Source organism: Opisthocomus hoazin, chromosome 2, assembly GCF_030867145.1.
Source record: "Opisthocomus hoazin isolate bOpiHoa1 chromosome 2, bOpiHoa1.hap1, whole genome shotgun sequence".
NCBI classification, from domain to species: domain Eukaryota; kingdom Metazoa; phylum Chordata; class Aves; order Opisthocomiformes; family Opisthocomidae; genus Opisthocomus; species Opisthocomus hoazin.
In genome coordinates this window covers 131834651-131853612 of record NC_134415.1, presented here as the reverse complement: position 1 = coordinate 131853612, position 18962 = coordinate 131834651, and the positions used below count along the sequence as shown (strand labels likewise).

At 57.3% G+C, this 18962-nt stretch overlaps 1 protein-coding gene across 2 annotated transcripts in view; it reads left to right on the top strand.

Annotated features, from left to right (window-relative positions):
- The first annotated feature begins 6088 nt into the window (after nucleotides 1-6088).
- Nucleotides 6089-18962, top strand: part of RAB10 (RAB10, member RAS oncogene family) — a 57690-nt gene continuing 44816 nt past the window's right edge. The window contains exon 1 of one of the 2 annotated variants that reach the window (XM_075415129.1): nucleotides 6089-6545. In XM_075415129.1, coding sequence (XP_075271244.1) covers nucleotides 6419-6545 — 127 coding nt within the window. In that variant the 5' untranslated portion in view covers nucleotides 6089-6418. The remainder of the gene's footprint in view (nucleotides 6546-18962) is intronic. The other variant, XM_075415128.1, reaches the window with a different exon arrangement.

Genomic DNA, 18962 nt, shown 5'->3' with positions numbered 1-18962 from the left:
CTTCTCGTCTTCAGGCTGAACAAGCCCAGTTCCCTCAACCTCTCCTCGTAGGGGAGATGCTCCAGTCCCCTCACCATCCTTGTAGCCCTCCGCTGGACTCTCTCCAGTAGCTCTTCATCTTTCTTGAACTGGGGAGCCCAGAAACGGCTCCTGGCCATCCCCTGTGGGCCCGGCCGGCCGCGGCCTCCCGCTCCAGCCGCCCCTTGGGCTGAGATCAGAGCTTTTCCGGCTTTTTCAGACCGCGACCTCAGCGTCCGTAGAGCAGCAGAGACCGCCCGGGCACGGCACGGGAGGGCAGGGAGAGGAGAGCTCCCACAGCCCACCCGGGAAGGCAGCGAGGGAGTCGCTCCAGGGCAAGATTCACCTCGTGTCGGCGCGGGGGGAGTTGGAGGGGCAAGCGCAGCTCGTACTAAGCCTGGATTTAGGACGGATCAGTTTGCCGGCAGCTGACTCCTCTATAATTAGACGGCGGCGGTGGTATGAGAGCCAGCTTGGGGCACGGAGCTCCAACATCTTCCCATCCCCAGGAGGGTCGTTAAAGCGAGCTGCCCATTTTCCAAACGACCTCCCAGACTCCTAAAACAGCCGGGTGAGCGACGGGCTGCACCTCCTGACGCACGGGAGATGGGGAATAAAAGCTACCGCAAAGTGCGGCCTCTCCTATGGGCCCTTGGGGCCACCCTCGAGGAGAAGACCCTCTGATGGGGCCCCAGAGGATGAATCCCGTTGGAACTCCACAGCCGCTGCCGAGCCACCATCCCTCTTCCCGTCTCTGCCGTCGTCCCACGGGAGCTGAGCGAGGGGGAAAAGGGACGGCTGGCAACCGCGTGGGAGGCTGCGGGCTTTTATCTCGGATCCGGGTTTTCAACAGATGTGGTGTGAGCAATGTCTGTAAGGCAACCAGATCAGCATCACCACTCAGAGATTAAAGGATTTAATAATCTGCTGGCAAGATGGAATTGAAAGAGGCAGAGCTCTGGTTGTACAGCGCTCAACAAATGCGCTGGGGCGTTCCCACGCTCCCCCCGAGATCCCTCCAAACCCTCCCGGCAGCAGAATAAATCCCCAGTGCGTGGGGGGCAGGCCCTTTTCTGCACGGATCCGGGGACGAACGCTTCGTCTTCCTTTGTCGGTAATTTCTCGTTAACGTGCTTCTAGGGAGCCCTCCGTTCAGTGACCCCGAGCTGCTCCACAAAGAATTAAGTCTTTAATTCAGATTCTGTCTGAATATGAGGAAGAACTTCTTCCCTCTGAGGGTGACGGAGCCCTGGCCCAGGCTGCCCAGGGAGGCTGTGGAGTCTCCTTCTCTGGAGATATTCCAGCCCCGCCTGGCCGCGGTGCTGTGCCCCCTGCTCTGGGTGACCCTGCTTGGGCAGGGGGTTGGGCTGGGTGACCCACAGAGGGCCCTGCCCACCCGTGCCATGATGGGATTCTGTGATTTTGTGACCCCTCCAAGGTGCCTTCAACTCTCTGCCCACCTGGCCTGAGCTGCAGACGCACCAGCTCAGGTCAAAAAAAACAACATTTGTACCCCTTGAACTCCCCCAAACTGGGTGATTTGATTGGGTGGGTGTCAGGAGGATGGGGCCAAGCTCTTTTCAGTGGTGCCCAGTGACAGGACAAGGGGCAATGGGCACAAACTGAGGCACAGGAAGTTCCGTCTGAACATGAGGAGGAACTTCTTCTCTCTGAGGGTGACGGAGCACTGGAACAGGCTGCCCAGGGAGGTTGTGGAGTCTCCTTCTCTGGAGATATTCAAGACCCGCCTGGACAAGGTCCTGTGCAGCCTGCTCTGGGTGACCCTGCTTCGGCGGGGGGGTTGGACTAGATGACCCACAGAGGTCCCTTCCAACCCCTACTATTCTGTGATTCTGTGATTCTGTGATTTCTAAACTTTTTTTCAGCGTGAGGTCCCTGGTTTTTGCCTTCGAGGTTTTCTTTCGGCTCGGGGCCAGGGGCGCAGGTCCCAGCGGGGGGAAGGCAGCTTCACTTCGGGTTGCCCCGTCCCAGCAGAGCCGGCTGAGCATCCCGCGCTGTCTCTGCCGGGGAAGGGTTTGGGATGGCGGGGTGGGATTTCCCCGCTGAAATCCCTCGCTGCTTCAGCCTTTGGAGATAAAACCAGGCAGCAAAATGCCCCGGTTTCTGCTGGGTGGAAACTCCCCACCAGGGCCCCACGGGGACGGGCCAGATCCTGGCAACACGGGCAGGTATTTTGCCTCTGGCTGTATGGCAGAGGGAGGTGGAGGCAATCCGCTTCCTCCTCCTCTTCCTCTTCTGCCATGTGAGGAGCATTCCGTCTGAACCTGAGGAAGAACTTCTTCCCTCTGAGGGTGACGGAGCCCTGGCCCAGGCTGCCCAGAGGGGCTGTGGAGTCTCCTTCTCTGGAGATATTCCAGCCCCGCCTGGCCGTGGTGCTGTGCCCCCTGCTCTGGGTGACCCTGCTTGGGCAGGGGGTTGGGCTGGGTGACCCACAGAGGTCCCTGCCCACCCCGACCATGCTGGGATTCTGTGATTCTGTGAACTGGAGGCGGCGTTGCCTCTGCCCAGGTAGGCAGCGAGTCCCGGAGGAATAGGGAGGGAAGCGGTGCTGCCGCTTGCCGGAGGTCAAAGCATCGTTCGGCGGCGGCGGCGAGCCGGCAATCGCCGCTTCTCAGTCCCTTGTTCTACTCGCTGCTCCGCTCCCTGGTTGAGAAACCTCAGAAAACAAGGCAGTGACTGGCTCTGCAAAGCACTGACGACAACAATGCGGAGCTTCTTCCCCCGCTCGCCGGCGGCGTCGGATCGTGACCCAGCAGAAGCAAGCCGTGCCACGGCCGGAGGGCAGAAAATTTTGGCAGCAGAACGAGGGGGCTGAACCTCTTGGAGGGGGGTGGCTGTGCTGGGGGAGGCAGAGACACGGGAGGAGCGAGGTCCCGAAGCGCTGAACCCGGGGAAGGAGCCCCTGCGAGCGCGTGGCCGAGGTCTGCCCCGCCGCGTTGCGCAGAGCCGGACCGGGCAGCGGCGAGGGCAGAAGGCTCCTCGGACACATCCCGGCATGCTGCCCGCCGTGGGCAGAGCCCTGCTGAGCCACCCGTGCTGGCACTGCCTCGCCAGAAGCCGAGCCGAGGTGACTGTGCAGAAATAAGAGACGTGTCCGGCGCACCGAGCCCTCTGCCAAAGGTGCCGGGCTCCGCGTGACCTTTGCATCCTCCCCGCGCTGGGAAGAGCCGACCGAGTCCTTCTGCTCTGGACGGGGTGGTGCCAGACAAAAGAAAACGGGGGAGAGGGTCCTCGTTTCTGGGACGTGGAGCTGTCTTTCTTGTCCCTCTTCTTCTCTGGCTGTCCACCACAGCTCTGCCTGGGAGACAGACCGGGTAAGAGGCAGGGACGTACGATCCGAGCTGGTGAAAGCCCGACCTCGCCGGCAGCCGTGGCAGGAGCTGCTCCAAACGCCGGCCTGCGGCCTCTCGGCAGCTGCTCGGTCCGGCCGCGCGGATCGGCAGGAGGCAGGGGGGCGGCTGGGACGGCTGCTGAGACCCAACACCACGCCTGCGAGTACCTGCGAAAGAGAAAAGCGGTGCGGGGGACCCTCCCTGCATCCCTCTACTTCCCCTTCTCAGGAATTCATCGAATCACACAACAGTAAGGGTTGGAAGGGACCTTAAAGATCATCTGGTTCCACCCCCCTGCCACGAGCAGGGACATCTTCCACTGGATTCATCTTTCTGACAAAGCTTGTTTCTTCTATTGGGCTCTCCGGGGGTGTCTCAAAAAATTCAGCCAGCTCCCGGGTATGGTTGGGTATTTATTCATTTTGAGTTTCCCCTCCTCGACGACGACGACAGCAGCGAAATCCAACAGCACGTGCCCGCAGCCGGAGGGGCGGCCGGAGCTCAGAGCTCCCGGTCTGGCCCAGGCACCACGCTGTGGTCATCGCTGCTGGGAGGAACGGTGTCGTACGGCAGCAAGTGGAGCAACTTCAGTCCCTTTTCTGTTCCTCCCCAGAGCACTGGGGCTGCTACCGCCAGCTCCGTCGGGCTCTTGTCCTTACACGAGGTTTGGGTTCCAGCCGTTCCTGAAGTGCTGGGAGCTGGAGGTGACCGAGGGCTGTGCTGGAGGCCTCTGTGCTGGAGGACTCCATGGGAGCTCACCCTGCCAGGTGAGGAACCAGAAATTGTGGGACCAGAGCCTCCTCAGACGGCCTGGCCCGTTCCTGTGGCCGAGCAGCGGAGCCCCTGTCTCTGCCTCGGCTGGAGGAGGAGTTGGAGAAAACAAAGCTCCTTGTTCACTGCGGTGCTGGGGCTGCTGATGCCTCCTGGATGACAAAGATCTCTTCCACCAGGGGCTGGGCCCGGCTTTGTGAGAGGATTTGACTAAGCAGCGAGCCTAGCACGCTGCCGCTCTCCTCCAGCAGACCTCCCGAACTCAAAAGCTGTTGCACAACTCGCTTGTGAGTCACTTTTCCCCTCCCCACGGTGAGATCTGGAGGGCGAGCGTCTGCGGCGGGTGTTGCAACCCCCCGTGGCTTGGCTGTTCCCGGCAAGCAGGCTCTGACAGCCGGGAAGGGGCTGCCAGGTCCTGCTGGCTCTCCCCTTCCACCCCATCCCTCCTAATTTGGTAATTAGCCCCCATTACACCAGCTCCGTGCCCTCTTGGGATCAGGACGGATGACCCTCCGGAGGATGCGTTGGGGAGAGCTGCGAGAGCCGTCCTGCATCTCCCTGGACATCCTCAGATCTACCAGCCCTGCAGCGATGGTCTCCTGGCCAGGACTCACCGAGCAACCAAGAGCAAGAGTGTCCTTGTCCTTGGCGGGGTGTCTCCTGCGGGATCGGCTCCCTCAGGGGGTAACATTTAACATCAGGGCCAGTTTTCGACATCTGACGGAAAATACTTTGTCTTGGCCGCAGTGGCACGTGCGAGACTTCGTCTTGCTTCCTCTCCAGGATCCTAAAAGACAAGCTTCTTCAAAGGCCATTAAGCAGCCCCCTAGGACAGAAGGTTCCTGGAAACATCGGTGCGAACGTCTAGCGACGGGCTCCTGCTGATGAACCTTTGGGGGCTGCTGGGAGCCGCCAGCCCCGGCTCCCCAGCTGGTATCTGCAGCAGTGCCTTCGCCGCGGAGCGCTCCATAAATGCCGGCGTCTTCCTCCTCACCAGCCGTAGGGAGGAAGCGTTTCGTACGGTGACCTTAAACTGATCCAGCAAAGCGCTAAAAATAAACCTTCTTCGCAAAGCTGCGAACGCCTGCCCCGTCCGCCGCGTCAGCTCCCGGAGAGACCCCGCTGCGGGAAGTCGAGCTTTCCTGAGGGGGAGGCTTGGACCCCAAGCGTGCCCGCGGGAGGGAGCCGCGAAGGCCCAGAAACCAAAATACAAAGGAAAAAACCCCGAGTGGGCTCAGACCGGTGAGGGGTGGCTGCTCGCCTTCCCCGGGGGCCCAGGCCTTGCGTGTCGGGCCCAGGGAGGCCGCCGGCTGCAGCGGGGGGCCTGGGTGCTCCACGGAGTGGCTGCCGGGCCTGGGGCCTACACGGGGGACACCGGCTGGGGGTCCCTGTCAAGGCTTGGGGCCTGGCGGAGCGGCTGCAGGGCCTGGGGCCTACCTGGGGGGCACCGGACCAGGCTCCCCTTCAGGGCCTGAGGCCCCATGGAGCGGCTGTCGGGCCTGGGGCCTACCCGGGGGACACCGGCTGGGGGTCCCCGTCAGGGCCTGAGGCCCCGCGGAGCGGCTGCTGGGCCTGGGGTCTCCCTGGGTGGCACCGGGCCGGACTCCCCGTCAAGGCCCGTCGCCCCCTCAGCCCGCCCGCCGCCAGGGGGCGCCCTCCTCCCCGCCCCTCCGCCCAGCGCCCCGACCCCCTGACGTCACCCCTCCAGGCAAGGAGGCGAGACTGGCAGGCTGTCGCACCCAATGGGAGCCCGGCGAGCGAGGTGGGAAGGCGGGGCCTCCGCCCCCCCCTTCAGGCCCCGCCCCGGCGGGCGCGCGCCTCCCCCTCCCTCTCGCAGCTTCGCGGCCGCGTTGCCGCCGGGGGCGCGCGCGGCCGGCTGCGCGCTGACGTCAGGGCGTGCGCGTCCCCCCCCCCACGCCCCGCAGGCCTGCGCGGGTTAGCGAGCGGCGCGCGCAGCCCCTCAGAGGAAGCCGCCGCCGTCCGGGGGAGCCGGGCCGGGCCGGGCCGGGCCGCGCCGAGCCGAGCCGGATCGCGGGGTGATGAGGCCGGGCGCCGCCGCCTCCCCGTGAGGAGCAGCGGGGCCCGTCGGCGGCGCGGGGAGCGGGCGAGGCGCCGGGGCCGCCCCGCGGCTGGAAGCCATTTTGTGGGCCCCCTCCTTCCTCCTCCCTCCTCCTCCTCCTCCTCCTCGTTCGCCGCCGCCCTCGCGAGCGGCGCGGCCGGTGTGAGGGCGAGCAGGGGGCCGGAGCGGGCGGCGGCGGCGGCCTCCGCGCCTCCCCATGGCGAAGAAAACCTACGACCTGCTCTTCAAGCTGCTCCTCATCGGGGACTCGGGGGTCGGCAAGACCTGCGTGCTCTTCCGCTTCTCCGACGATGCCTTCAACACCACCTTCATCTCCACCATCGGTCAGTGCCTCCCCGGGACCCCCCCCCCCCAGCCCCGGGCCCGTTCTTGGGGGGGGGGGAGCTCCTCCAGCCCCACCCCCCCGGGGCTGCGGCCCTGCTCCGCGGCCTTGCCTCGCAGCTTGTGGTGTGTTTGCCCATCTGGTGTGTGTGTCCCCCCCCCCCCCCCGTCCTCCCCCTTCCCTTCATCGCCGTGACATCCTCGGGGAACCGGGCCCCCCCCCCCGCTTCCCTGCCGCAGGGAGGGGCGGTTTGGTTCCTCCCCACCGCGGTTTTTGTCCGTTGTGGGTGACCCTGAGCCGCCCTCTGGGTCCCTCCCCCGGGGGGCTGCCTTGGCGACTTGTCCCCCGCCGCGAGGGACCCCCGGGTCGCTGGCCCCCACCCCCCCCAGGGAGGGGGTTTGCCATCCCTGCGTGGTATCCCAGCCGCTGTTGATGTGGCGGAGCAGAAATGATTGCACTCGTGGGTGGGGTCTGTTTTCTCGCCCGACAAAGCTGTCCTTGCCTCGCTCGCTCGCCAGCCGCCGGGCTTCTGGCGAAGCTGACTTCAGCCCTTCCTCCGTGTGCAGCTCCTGCCTAAGGCAGTTTCTCCGACATCATGAAGGAGAGCTCGGTGTTCTCCTAGGCGTTCCTCTTTCCACTGAACCCACGCCATGAGACAGGCCTGCTACCTAACACCCTTTCTCCCTAGGTTTGTCGTAGTGTTTTGTTTTTCTTCTGAACACCCGTCTTGTTTTGCAGATGAAGAGTTCAGGTCAGCAGCCTCTGACCTTCTTGGGGCCTGACTCTGGCAATTTAAGAGATTTGATGTCTCTGCTCTTTCTTGCAGTACCCACTGGTGTAACATGTGCAGATATCTACACCTGGAGAAAAGAAAATCTTTTTTGGGAGGGCTGAATTGGATCTGGCTTCTTGTGCTTGCTATAAATCCTGGAAATGATTTGCTATGCAGCTGTTCACCGAGGGTGGGAGAACAGAAAGCGTCCTGCTTCGGCACGGGGGTTGGACTAGAAGATCCCCAGAGGTCCCTTCTAACCCCTACCATGCTGTGATCAGTGTAAATCTTAGTGCTAGGAGTAAGCATACTCCTCTGTATTTCCTCATCGGTGTTGAATCGTCACCCTAACTATTGCAGCTCAGACTGCAAGATGTAAAAAGACGCTCTTAATTAAGCAAGCCTTGGGTAATCGGCGGTGAAAAGAAACTGTATTTGGGGGACAACTAAGTGTCAAGACACAGTGGTTGCCTAAAAGCTCTTTGGGCCTCAACTCAGCGTTTTGCTTAATTGGGTTTTTTTGGGGTGGGGGTTTGTGTGGCAGTCACTTTATCTTGTCCCTGACTATTGAAGGCTGTATTTATTTTGCTGCCGTGGCTGTAGTGTAATTCTGCGCTGCTTGGCAAATTCTCGCCCAGATCACATGGCGTTTGTTGCTTTCTGAGTTTACTGGGAATGTTTATTTCAATTCTCACAGTTAAAAATAGTCAATGTCTTAGTTAAGAAGTCAGCGGATCTATGGTGGCTCTTGCTGCAGAGAACTTGCCCTTCAAGTGATCAGGGATTTTTGATAATTTAGTGAGTAGCCTTAGTTCCTGGTCGACCTGCAGCTTTTGACTGTCCAAGCAGAGTATCGTCGGGTCTGGTAGCAGTTGTGCATGTGCAGAGTTTGGAGGTGTTTCTGAACGGTCAAACCAATTTAGACCAGCAGGTATTTATTTCTGGACTACCTGAACTGTTTGCAGTGCATGCACACCAGAAGGCAAACAAGTTTTATTTCCTAAACTCTGAACGAAGCGTCTGGTTACGGTCGCCGCGAACACCATGTGATGACTGGTCGGTGTGTCATAGCGTGTCAGGCTTGCGTCTTCACGGTGGAATTCAGCAGATTTTGGGGCACACGTTTTCTGTGTGGTGCTGAATTCCAGGTGCTTAACTGCCCAGAGGTATCTTAAATGTACTGTTGCCTTAGTTCTTTTGTAAGTAATTGGTTAATGAGGAAACCTGGTGGGAAAGTGTCCTGTGCAAGCAGTGTCCCAGGTTGAAAGGGAAACCGTACATTAATGCCTTTTAAAAAGCAGCCCGCCCATGGAGGAGGAATCCTGCGCTGGGTTAAAACACCTGTCCACTGAGTTGTTCTCCGCGTTGTTACAGCGAAGCGATGGAGTCATCTGTCTGAAAATAGGTTACCTCAAATTACCACTGGCGACTACAGTTTTTAGACTTTCTCAGGTTTTCCTCCGCTGCAGCGGTGATGGCAGCAATGGCAATCCAGGAACGCAGTGAGGAAGAGGCTGAGGGAGCTGGGCTTGTTCAGCCTGGAGAAGAGAAGGCTCAGAGGGGACCTTGGAAATGCCTCTAAATATCTGCAGGGGGGGGGTCAGGAGGACGGGGCCAGACTCTTTCCAGTGGTGCCCAGCGACAGGACAAGGGGCAACGGGCACAAACTGAAGCCTGGGAAGTTCCAGCTGAACCCGAGGAAGAACTTCTTCCCTCTGAGGGTGCCGGAGCCCTGGCCCAGGCTGCCCAGAGGGGCTGTGGAGTCTCCTTCTCTGGAGATATTCCAGCCCCGCCTGGCCGCGGTGCTGTGCCCCCTGCTCTGGGTGACCCTGCTTGGGCAGGGGGTTGGGCTGGGTGACCCACAGAGGGCCCTGCCAACCCTGAACATTCTGTGATTCTGCAGCACAGAACCCGAGAAGGTGCTTTGCCTGGTGGTACCCGCTGCTCAGCTTGGGCTCCTTTTGCTGCCGGAAGAGGAGAGTTCCAGGAAAAGCCTCGGATGGAGCCTTTGACCTGCAGCAACAAGGAAATACTATTTCCAAAGCACTTGTGTACACAGCAGATGACATGGAAGGTGGCCGGCCTCTTGGCTGAATCTCTTCTTGTAAAAAAAAGAAACCAAACAATAATACTTGGTAGCTCCCTAGCTCTGATTCACCCTGCTGTGTTTGCACTGAGCTCCACCAAGAACCTGAGGCGGTCAAGCATGTGAAGTGTGCCGGCGTGCTGGTGGGCTGCGAGCGGGGACCGGTTCGGCCTTTCTGGTCTTCGTAGCGAAAGGTGGGTCTGGAGGACTGGAAAAGCTAGCCCACGTGCGTGAGAGTGGTGGGAAGTGTTTTAATTCTGTAAATCCAAAGGTTTGTCTGCGTATGTGATTGAAGATCCAAGAATAATGCATTTCTGCCTTCCCGTTAGTAACTTGCGTTCGCTTGCTTTCATCTTCACACGTTTTAAGGACTGATTAAGAACAATCCGTGATGGCAGCTTGGATATAATTTACCGTACTTGGAATTCGGGGTGGTCTCTTGAACATTTGCCTTTGAATCGCTTCAATCTAGTATTTCTGGCTAAAACAGCAGTTAAGTTTTTGGATGTGACGGGGTGTGTGAGTGATTTCATTAGCCTGTCTGGAGATGCTATAAATAATCCGGATGGCTCTTCGGCAAGAATCCCTAAGTCATCGTAACCTCCCTGGAGAGAGCAGGGGCCTTGTCCCCAAGTGCTGCGTTGCTGTTTTCACAGAGAAAGGGAAGAAGTTACAGAAGGCTCAGTCTATCACAAACCGTTTCTAGCTTTAGTAACTCTATAGTAATTGTCCGGTGCAAAAATAATTTTTATGGTATCTTTTTTGAGAAATTGTGCTGGCTTTTCGGTTGTGCTCTACCGATGCTCTGCAGCTGGGTCGGGTCTGGGCAGTGGTGTTGCTCCCTGGTGCTCTGAAGCACCGACTGCTTCAGGCTTCTCCTAAAGGGACTGCTGCGTGCCCTCCTCTCTCCCCAAACGTGACTAATTTTAGGACTTTTTCTGCTTCTACTCATGCTACCAGCAGATTTCCTTTATTTTTAGTGTTAAAAATATTAGTATAAGTAACATCCAGTCAGTGTATACTTGAGATGTTAATTTTCTTTATTTTTTTTTAATGAGCATTCATATAAATGGCCGTTTGAAGGGCACGGTTGACAGATGATCTGTGGTTTGGGGTCAGCGGGAGGAGCACCAGCCTTGGCCGCCTGGGCATGGGCGGGCAGGGAGGGCTGCGCTCGCGAGGGAGCCTGCCTGAAACTTGGAATGTCAAACCCGAGCTCAAGCGTGTAATTGCTGTTGTTTGACGAAGTAAAATGCAAATGAAGATGAGTCACCAAAAAAATGTTTTCCCGTGAAATCTGCCTACCTCCAGTAACGCGCTCGGGGGAGCAAAGCGTGTGTAGTCGCTGCGAGATTCCCACTAAAGGCTGCTGATGCAGGTAGAGCTCTCGGGCTCTTGGCCCCTCCTGAAGGTGCAGCTGTGTTCTGCGTTTCTGGTCTGTACGCGCGCCGACTGCGACTCCGCAAATCCAAGGAGAGGGAGGAAAAGCAGGATGGTTCTGAGGTGGGATCACCCCCAATTGCATTCTGAACGCAGGAAGGTCTCGATGCCAAAGCTGTGCTAGGAGTGTGCAAAACTGTATTGTTTTAAATGCAAAGGTGTAGGAAAATTTTCTGATGAAATTATTTTTTTTTCGGGTTTTTTTTTGTGTTTCTTCGGCCTTTTATTAGAAGTGATTTTGAATTGCTGAGCACTTGCTTTGGAATCATTTCATATTACAGAATCACAGAATGGTCGGGGTCGGAAGGGACCTCTGTGGGTCATCTAGTCCAACCCCCTGCCAAAGCAGGGTCACCTACAGCAGGCTGCACATTTAAGCAGTGATTTTTTTTTAAAATCAGTCCTCAGATATGAAAGACAGTAAATATAACAAATTTCTTCATTCATCTCGTGAGCATTTGTTTGCACATGATTGTGATGGTAATATTGGGAAGGAAGGCGTCCCAGATAACAAATGGGGAAAAACTTGGTAGATTGTGGGAAAACAAATTGTTTTGAACAGTGAAAATGCTTTCGGCTGTGTGGTCATTGCGATGAAGCTGGAAAACCAAGTAGTTTCTGGGGTTCGAAAAAAGAATATTACTGCAGCAGTTGGCAGAACCGGCTTGCTTTTTCCTCATATCCCCTTTGGTCTCTTGCCTATAGCTTGTCAGGGCAGCAAACGGCTTGGAGTTCTGCGTGGGTTGTGCTCGGGCTCTGGGTTTAGTCCATATCTGCCTCCTGGCCTGGAGCAGGTGAATTAGGAAAAGAAAAGAAAAAAAACCCCAAAATGACCCCAGCAAACCATCCTCCCGAGAAAAACCCCACCCCAACTCCTGGTCAGTCCTTTCCGTGACGTGGGGTCCAGAAATCATCAGGCAGCGAGAGGTGCAAGGAGCTTTTCTACCTGTGGGTAATGGAGCTGTAAAACTTGCTGGCACGGGAAGTTTTGGAGGGGAAAATATATATATAAAATATATAATGGGTTCAGAATAGAAAGTAAAAAAAAATGGAAGTGGGTCCATTGGTGGCTGTCGGACGTGGTGCTCTGGGTGCGGACCCCAGCTTGGGAATCACCTCGGCTCTTGGTTGCTGGAGGTTGAACCAAGTGTTCTCTGGCCTGGAGCGAGTGAGGTACTGGAGAGAGCCCAGCGGAGGGCTGCGAGGATGAGGAGGGGACTGGAGCATCTCTCCTGCGAGGAGAGGCTGAGGGAGCTGGGCTTGTTCAGCCTGGAGAAGAGAAGGCTGAGAGGGGACCTTCGAAATGCCTCTAAATATCTGCAGGGTGGGGGTCAGGAGGACGGGGCCAGACTCTTTGCAGTGGTGCCCAGCGACAGGACAAGGGGCAACGGGCACAAACTGAAGCCTGGGAAGCTCCAGCTGAACCCGAGGAAGAACTTCTTCCCTCTGAGGGTGACGGAGCCCTGGCCCAGGCTGCCCAGAGGGGCTGGGGAGTCTCCTTCTCTGGAGATATTCCAGCCCCGCCTGGCCGCGGTGCTGTGCCCCCTGCTCTGGGTGACCCTGCTTGGGCAGGGGGACCCACAGAGGTCCCTGTCCACCCCGACCATGCTGGGATTCTGTGAGTGCATCTCCTCACCCTTGTCTGCTGGGACGCCCCAGAGAAGGGTTACGGAGCGAGGTGGCCTTGAGGTGTGATAGGGTACGATTCAGGCTGTGTTGGTTTTTGTGTGGGGTGTTGGATTGGTTTTTTTTTTGTTCATCTAGGGCCATGGATAGTGAGCAGCAGTTTGGCTTGTGCGTGCCTCGCAGCGCTGATGAGAAGCGTGCGGATGGCTCTTCGGCGAAGAGCTGAGGAACCGAGCTGGCTGGAAACTTCACATGGCGCTTTCTCAGCTGAGCTGGATCAGTTCCCTCCTCTGGCTTCTTAGATTACCCTATAAATCAGTACCAGCAGAGTGCATAGGGCAGCTGGGGACGTGGAAACGCTGTAATAGGTGGCACTCATGCTGCAAATTCATTTTTAGGGTTGCGGTTCCATGATACAAAGCGCTCGGCATCGGTGCCAGCGCCTGGTGTTCCCTCCTCCCTGCTCCCAGTCTGAAGCAAACCCTAAACTGGGCTTGCTCCTCTGCCTGTGCTGCCCCTGTCACTGCCTCGGGGGCATAAAACAGTTGGCGAAGGGTGAGAAGGAAGGGTGAGCGTGCTGCTGAGCCCCTTGGGCACATCCCTGCGCGGTGGCGGCGCGGGAGGCGCAGCCGGCTGCTCCTCTTGCCGTCGTCCTCGCGCTGACGCGCTGTTTGTGTTCGACTGGAACGAATGGGCAGCTGCGAGCGGGACGTGCTGAGGGCGATCGGAGCACGCGGGGCCGAACGGGAAGGAGCCATGCAGAGCTTGGCTGCTCCAGTTTAGCCAGCGCAGTGTCTGGGAGGAGACCGAGCTGTCACAGAATCCCAGCATGGTCGGGGTTGGCAGGGCCCTCTGTGGGTCACCCAGCCCAACCCCCTGCCCAAGCAGGGTCACCCAGAGCAGGGGGCACAGCACCGCGGCCAGGGGGGGCTGGAATATCTCCAGAGAAGGAGACTCCACAGCCCCTCTGGGCAGCCTGGGCCAGGGCTCCGTCACCCTCAGAGGGAAGAAGTTCTTCCTCGGGTTCAGCTGCAACTTCCCAGGCTTCAGTTTGTGCCCGTTGCCCCTTGTCCTGTCGCTGGGCACCACTGCAAAGAGTCTGGCCCCGTCCTCCTGACCCCCACCCTGCAGATATTCAGAGGCATTTCGAAGGTCCCCTCTCAGCCTTCTCTTCTCCAGGCTGAACAAGCCCAGCTCCCTCAGCCTCTCCTCGGAGGAGAGATGCTCCAGTCCCCTCCTCATCCTCGTAGCCCTGTGCTGGACTCTCTCCAGCAGCTCCTCATCTTTCTGGAACTGGGGAGCCCAGCACTGGACACAGCACTGCAGATGGGGCCTCCCCAGGGCAGAGCAGAGAGGGAGGAGAACCTCCCTCGCCCTGCTGTCACCTCAGCAGTGAGTGGTGAAGATAACGAGTGAAGTCGCTAACGTTTCCTAGGGTGAAGCGTGTTTCCGACGTGGAGCACGGGCCTGCAGCTGCCTGTGACAGGCTGTCTGTACGGTCCGTGGCCTGCTCTGGAATTTTACAAGACCAAATGAAATGCCTGTTGATGCTGGTAGAAAACTCGCTCAGGAACTGACAAGCAGGGATGCAGCCTTGGCTTTAAGAAACCAAGGACTATTTTTTAGTGCCTTGCTGAGTGATAAGCGTGACTAAGAGGGGCGGAGAAGTGATTTCCTCTTGACTTCTGGGTTTACCTCTTTCGAAAGAAAATCTGGTACTCTCCTTTCTTTATCCTGAGAAAATGCTTAATCTTTTCTACCAAAGTTGATGTTGATGTTTAATTAGAGAACTGGTGGAAAGTGTTGAGAAATTCTTCATCAGGGAATGGAAAAAAAAAATAATCATGACTTGAAGGAGTTTATTTTAGGTGGTGCTAAGCAAAGGTTGCTGCCTGCAGTCCAGCTTGGGGGGGTGTTTGGGGGGGGTTTGTCCTGGCAGGCCACGCTCGCTGTGCCCGCTCCTGGCAGCCCTCGGACACAGGGCACAGGCTGCTTCCACCGCCCGGGTGGCAACAGCTCGCCCTCGTCCTCCTCTTTCTGGAGCCGCGGAAGGGCAGCGTGTTCCTGCTTGTCAGCAGGAGAATCTCGGGAAGGATGGCGGCCGGGAGTGGGCTGCTCCTGCCAGGAAACTTCGTCCCGCCTGGGGCTGAGAAACGCCCAGGAAAGACGTTGGGTGAGGGCAGGGTTGCACGGATTCTCCTGGCAGCGGCAGCCGGCGCCTGTTTTGCGGAGTGACCTTCCGTGGGGAAGGGTTTCAGCCGGTGCTGGTTTTGTGTGACCCTTGCGAGGGGGTAAGGCACTTCAGGAACACTTTGTGCAAAACGAGCTTCCCGGTGCTGTGGGAATTCCCTGTCCGGCCCTGGGGAAACGGGAAGAGACCCGAGCTGCTGCTGCAGCTCTGCGTGAACGTTTTGTGTTTCAGCACAACTTAGCTGTGTGGGTTTTTCTCTTCTGCGTGGGTTTAACTGGAAGTCTTGTGTGGGTTTAACTAGAAGTCTCTGCATGTTTTTGTTCTTTTCTGTAGCTAAAACAACTCGAGGCTTTCTTTCCCACTGGGATTGTGACTGGTTTATCCTGCGTGACCTGCAGAAATACCCATTTGTGTCTTGCATTTCCGAAATCTGACTTCATGCTCCCTGAAAGAGGCCTGCTTGCCGTTAAGTATGGAATACCTACACCAATGTCCATACCTGTACAGCTTTTCCCTTCAGGGTGCTTCTCGAGCTGGTGTTCTTTCGTATTTGAACTAGTGATTAGCTCTGCAGACAGCAGATAGGCTGAAGCAGTTGTTGGGTTGGGAGGAGTGCTGGAAACAGTCTCTGTCTGGTAACGTGGGTCTGGTGTGGCGTGCTGCTTCGTGTACTGGGAGTTCCTTTAGTCCTGCAGTGTGATAGTGATCAACATCATTGAATCACAGACTGGTTTGGGTGGGAAGGGATCTTTAAAAGCCATCCAGTCCAACCCCCTGCCATGGGCAGGGACATCTGCTGCTGCTCTCAGGTCTCCCTGGTGCCTTCTCCTCCCCAGGCTGAGCAGCCCCAGCTCTCCCAGCCTCTCCTCCCAGCAGAGGGGTTCCAGCCCTCGCATCATTGCTGGGGCCTCCTCTGGCCCCACTCCCACAGCTCCAGCTCTGCCCTGTGCTGAGGGCTCCAGAGCTGGACGCAGGACTCCCGGGGGGGTCTCAGCAGAGCGGGGCAGAGGGGCAGAATCCCCTCCCTCGCCCTGTGCCCACGCTGCTGGGGATGCAGCCCAGGGCATGGTTGGCCTGCTGGGCTGCCAGCGCTCATTGGTGGCTCCTGTCTGGCTTTTCATCCCCCAGCACTCCGAAGTCCTTCTGGGCAGGGCTGCTCTCCATCCCTGCATCACCCAGCCTGTATTGATGGTGGGGGTTGCCCTGAGCCAGGTGCAGAACCTTGTACTTGGCCTTGTTGAACCTCATGAGGTTCACACAGGCCCACCTCCCCAGCTTGCCCAGGTCCCTCTGGCACCTTGTCCCTCAGGCGTGTGGGCTGTGCCACTCAGCTTGGTGTCATCTGCAAACTTGCTGAGGGTGCACTCGATCCCGCTTTGTCACTGATGACGATACCGTCCTCAGTGGGAGGCCGTCTTGGCCCAAGATCTGAGTTGTGGAACCCTTAAAAGACGTGGTTGTGAACGTGGGTAGTGCTGTGATAACTTCAGGTGTTCATCCATTTGAGGTGAGGGTATGGTACCACTTACTTGCCTGTCCTTTAATTTCTGAGGCTGTCAGCAGGTTCATTAAAGCCTCTCTTGTCAAATTGTCTCATCTGTGGCTCATGAGATCCAGCTTGACAATGTTTCATGGCAACACTCGCCGAGCAGTAAGCACCTCGTCCTGAATAAAAAAGTATTCTGCCCTCTGAGATGGCTGTGCCTTAACTTGGGCTCGCCAGCATTTTAGTCTTCTAGAGTAAAGGTGACTTTACATTTTACTTCAGGTGTTCAGTTATTTACTCCAGGCACCTGGACATGTGAATTGACCTGGTGATCACAGAATGTTTGGGGTTGGAAGAGACCTCTGTGGGTCCCCCAGCCCAACCCCCTGCCCAAGCAGGGTCACCCAGAGCAGGGGGCACAGCACCGCGGCCAGGCGGGGCTGGAATATCTCCAGAGAAGGAGACTCCACAGCCCCTCTGGGCAGCCTGGGCCAGGGCTCCGGCACCCTCAGAGGGAAGAAGTTCTTCCTCGGGTTCAGCTGGAGCTTCCCAGGCTTCAGTTTGTGCCCGTTGCCCCTTGTCCTGTCGCTGGGCACCACTGGAAAGAGTCTGGCCCCGTCCTCCTGACCCCCACCCTGCAGATATTTAGAGGCATTTCGAAGGTCCCCTCGCAGCCTTCTCTTCTCCAGGCTGAACAAGCCCAGCTCCCTCAGCCTCTCCTCGCAGGAGAGATGCTCCAGTCCCCTCCTCATCCTCGCAGCCCTCCGCTGGGCTCTCTCCAGTAGCTCCTCATCTTTCTTGAACTGGGGAGCCCAGCACTGGACCCAGCACTGCAGATGGGGCCTCCCCAGGGCAGAGCAGAGGGGGAGGAGAACCTCCCTCACCCTGCTGCCCACACTCCTCCTCATGCACCCCAGGGTCCCGTTGGCCTTCTTGACGTTGGTTTCTAGCATGGTCCCTTTGAACAGCGTGGTCGGGTGCTTTGCTGCAGAGCAGGGGTGGGAGCTGGAGCAGAGCCTTTGCTGAGGCGGCGTGGCTGGCCGGCCGCTCCTGGCTCCCTCCCCTCAGCGCAAAGGGACGTGGGTTTAGTCTGTCAGAGCTGAGCTGGCGAGGGGCTGGCTCTGAGGCTTTTTCCTTCTTGCAGGTGAGGTGCAGCGAACCTTGCTGCAGCGCACAGCAAACGCAGGAACCCAGACGAGTCTTACAGCCTCCAGCGCTGCCTTGGGAGAGGCCAGTGTTTTGGGGTAGCAATAACTCTCGTCTCTAGGCGTGTTGTGGGGCGTTCTTCCGTGTTTTCCCACCCTTCCCAAGGTGCATAATTCCTCTTTCTCAGGCTCTTGCTACACGTTCAATTTGAGTGTATTGGTAATACACTCAATTTGAGTATTGGTAGTAGCTAAAAAAGGTGACAAGAGCTACTGACAGTTGTGAGGCTTCTGGGCAATATTGTAGCACTAAGCATTTTTTTTTCTTCTTCAAACTTTTTTCCTGCTAATTAGCGTGACAACACTGCTGTTCATCTTCTCACTCGCTGGAAAACTTAAAGAGGTTGGGTGGAAACGTCTGGTGTTACAATACTTGATCTCCTCCAAGAGCAGGGAGTCGGAGGAGCTTTCGTGGTCGCACTATGCAGTGTAGCTCAAGGTGTGGAAATTGCCTTGCAGATTCCTAGAACTTGGTTTAAATCAAGGAGAAGTGCCTGCTGCCGTGCTTTGACTCTGTGAAGCCGCTGTGTTTCTTGACTCTGTGAAGCCGCTGTGATGCTGAAGGGTTCATAAATTAAAGCTTTTTATGAAACTGAGGTGTTGGGGTATATGTAGAACTTGATATGCAGTAACTGAAAACATCCTAAATCATATGGCAGCCACTTCAGTTAAATATAGATTAAATTGTACTGATGCAGCACAAGTAATGGAGTTTCAGAGTTGAACATCCTATGTCTGACACGACGCAACGCCGCTCTTTGGAGTCTGTGCAGCAAAGAAGAGGAGTGTCCTTAACCAGCAAGGTGACGTTGAGGGGTTTAGGCAGAAAGGGCTGGGTCACAGCTGGTCGCCCGCCCTCTCCTCGAGGGAAAGGGTGCTTCCAGGCTGCAGCACTGGGTGCTTGAGCAATGTCCGTGCGTATCTGATGCTACCAGTGGTGAAACTTCACTTGCTGCTGTGGTGTGGTCTCGGTGCTCAAGTCAGGGTACTTTCATAAAGTAATATTATCTGTTTGTGATGAAAGACACCTGGTTTTCCAGCAATAAACAGTCACTTGCGAGCACATGTGTTCTTTTTTGTGAGTGGGAAAAGGCGGCTGGCAGACTGTTTCACCAGAGAAGACATTTAGAAGTCCAAGTGCAGTAACTGCCTGGCCCTCATAAACCTGCGTGGACTTTGAGAAGCTTCAGACGTACTCTGAAGCGTGTGAAGCACCGCAAGCTTTCGTTTCTCAGATACTGCATCGGGCAAACAAATGTCAAAAACCGTTTGGAAACGGCTGGAGAATCTCTGACTCCTCAGTTCGCTGTAGAAGCTTGGAATCCCGGTGAGGTACCTGTGGCAGTGTTTCAGTGTATGTAGTGTCACAGCATCCCAGCATGGCAGGGGTGGCCAGGGACCTCTGTGGGTCACCCAGCCCAACCCCCTGCCCAAGCAGGGTCACCCACAGCAGGCTGCACAGCACCGCGGCCAGGCGGGGCTGGAATATCTCCAGAGAAGGAGACTCCACAGCCTCCCTGGGCAGCCTGGGCCAGGGCTCCGTCACCCTCAGAGGGAAGAAGTTCTTCCTCGGGTTCAGCTGGAGCTTCCCAGGCTTCAGTTGGTGCCCGTT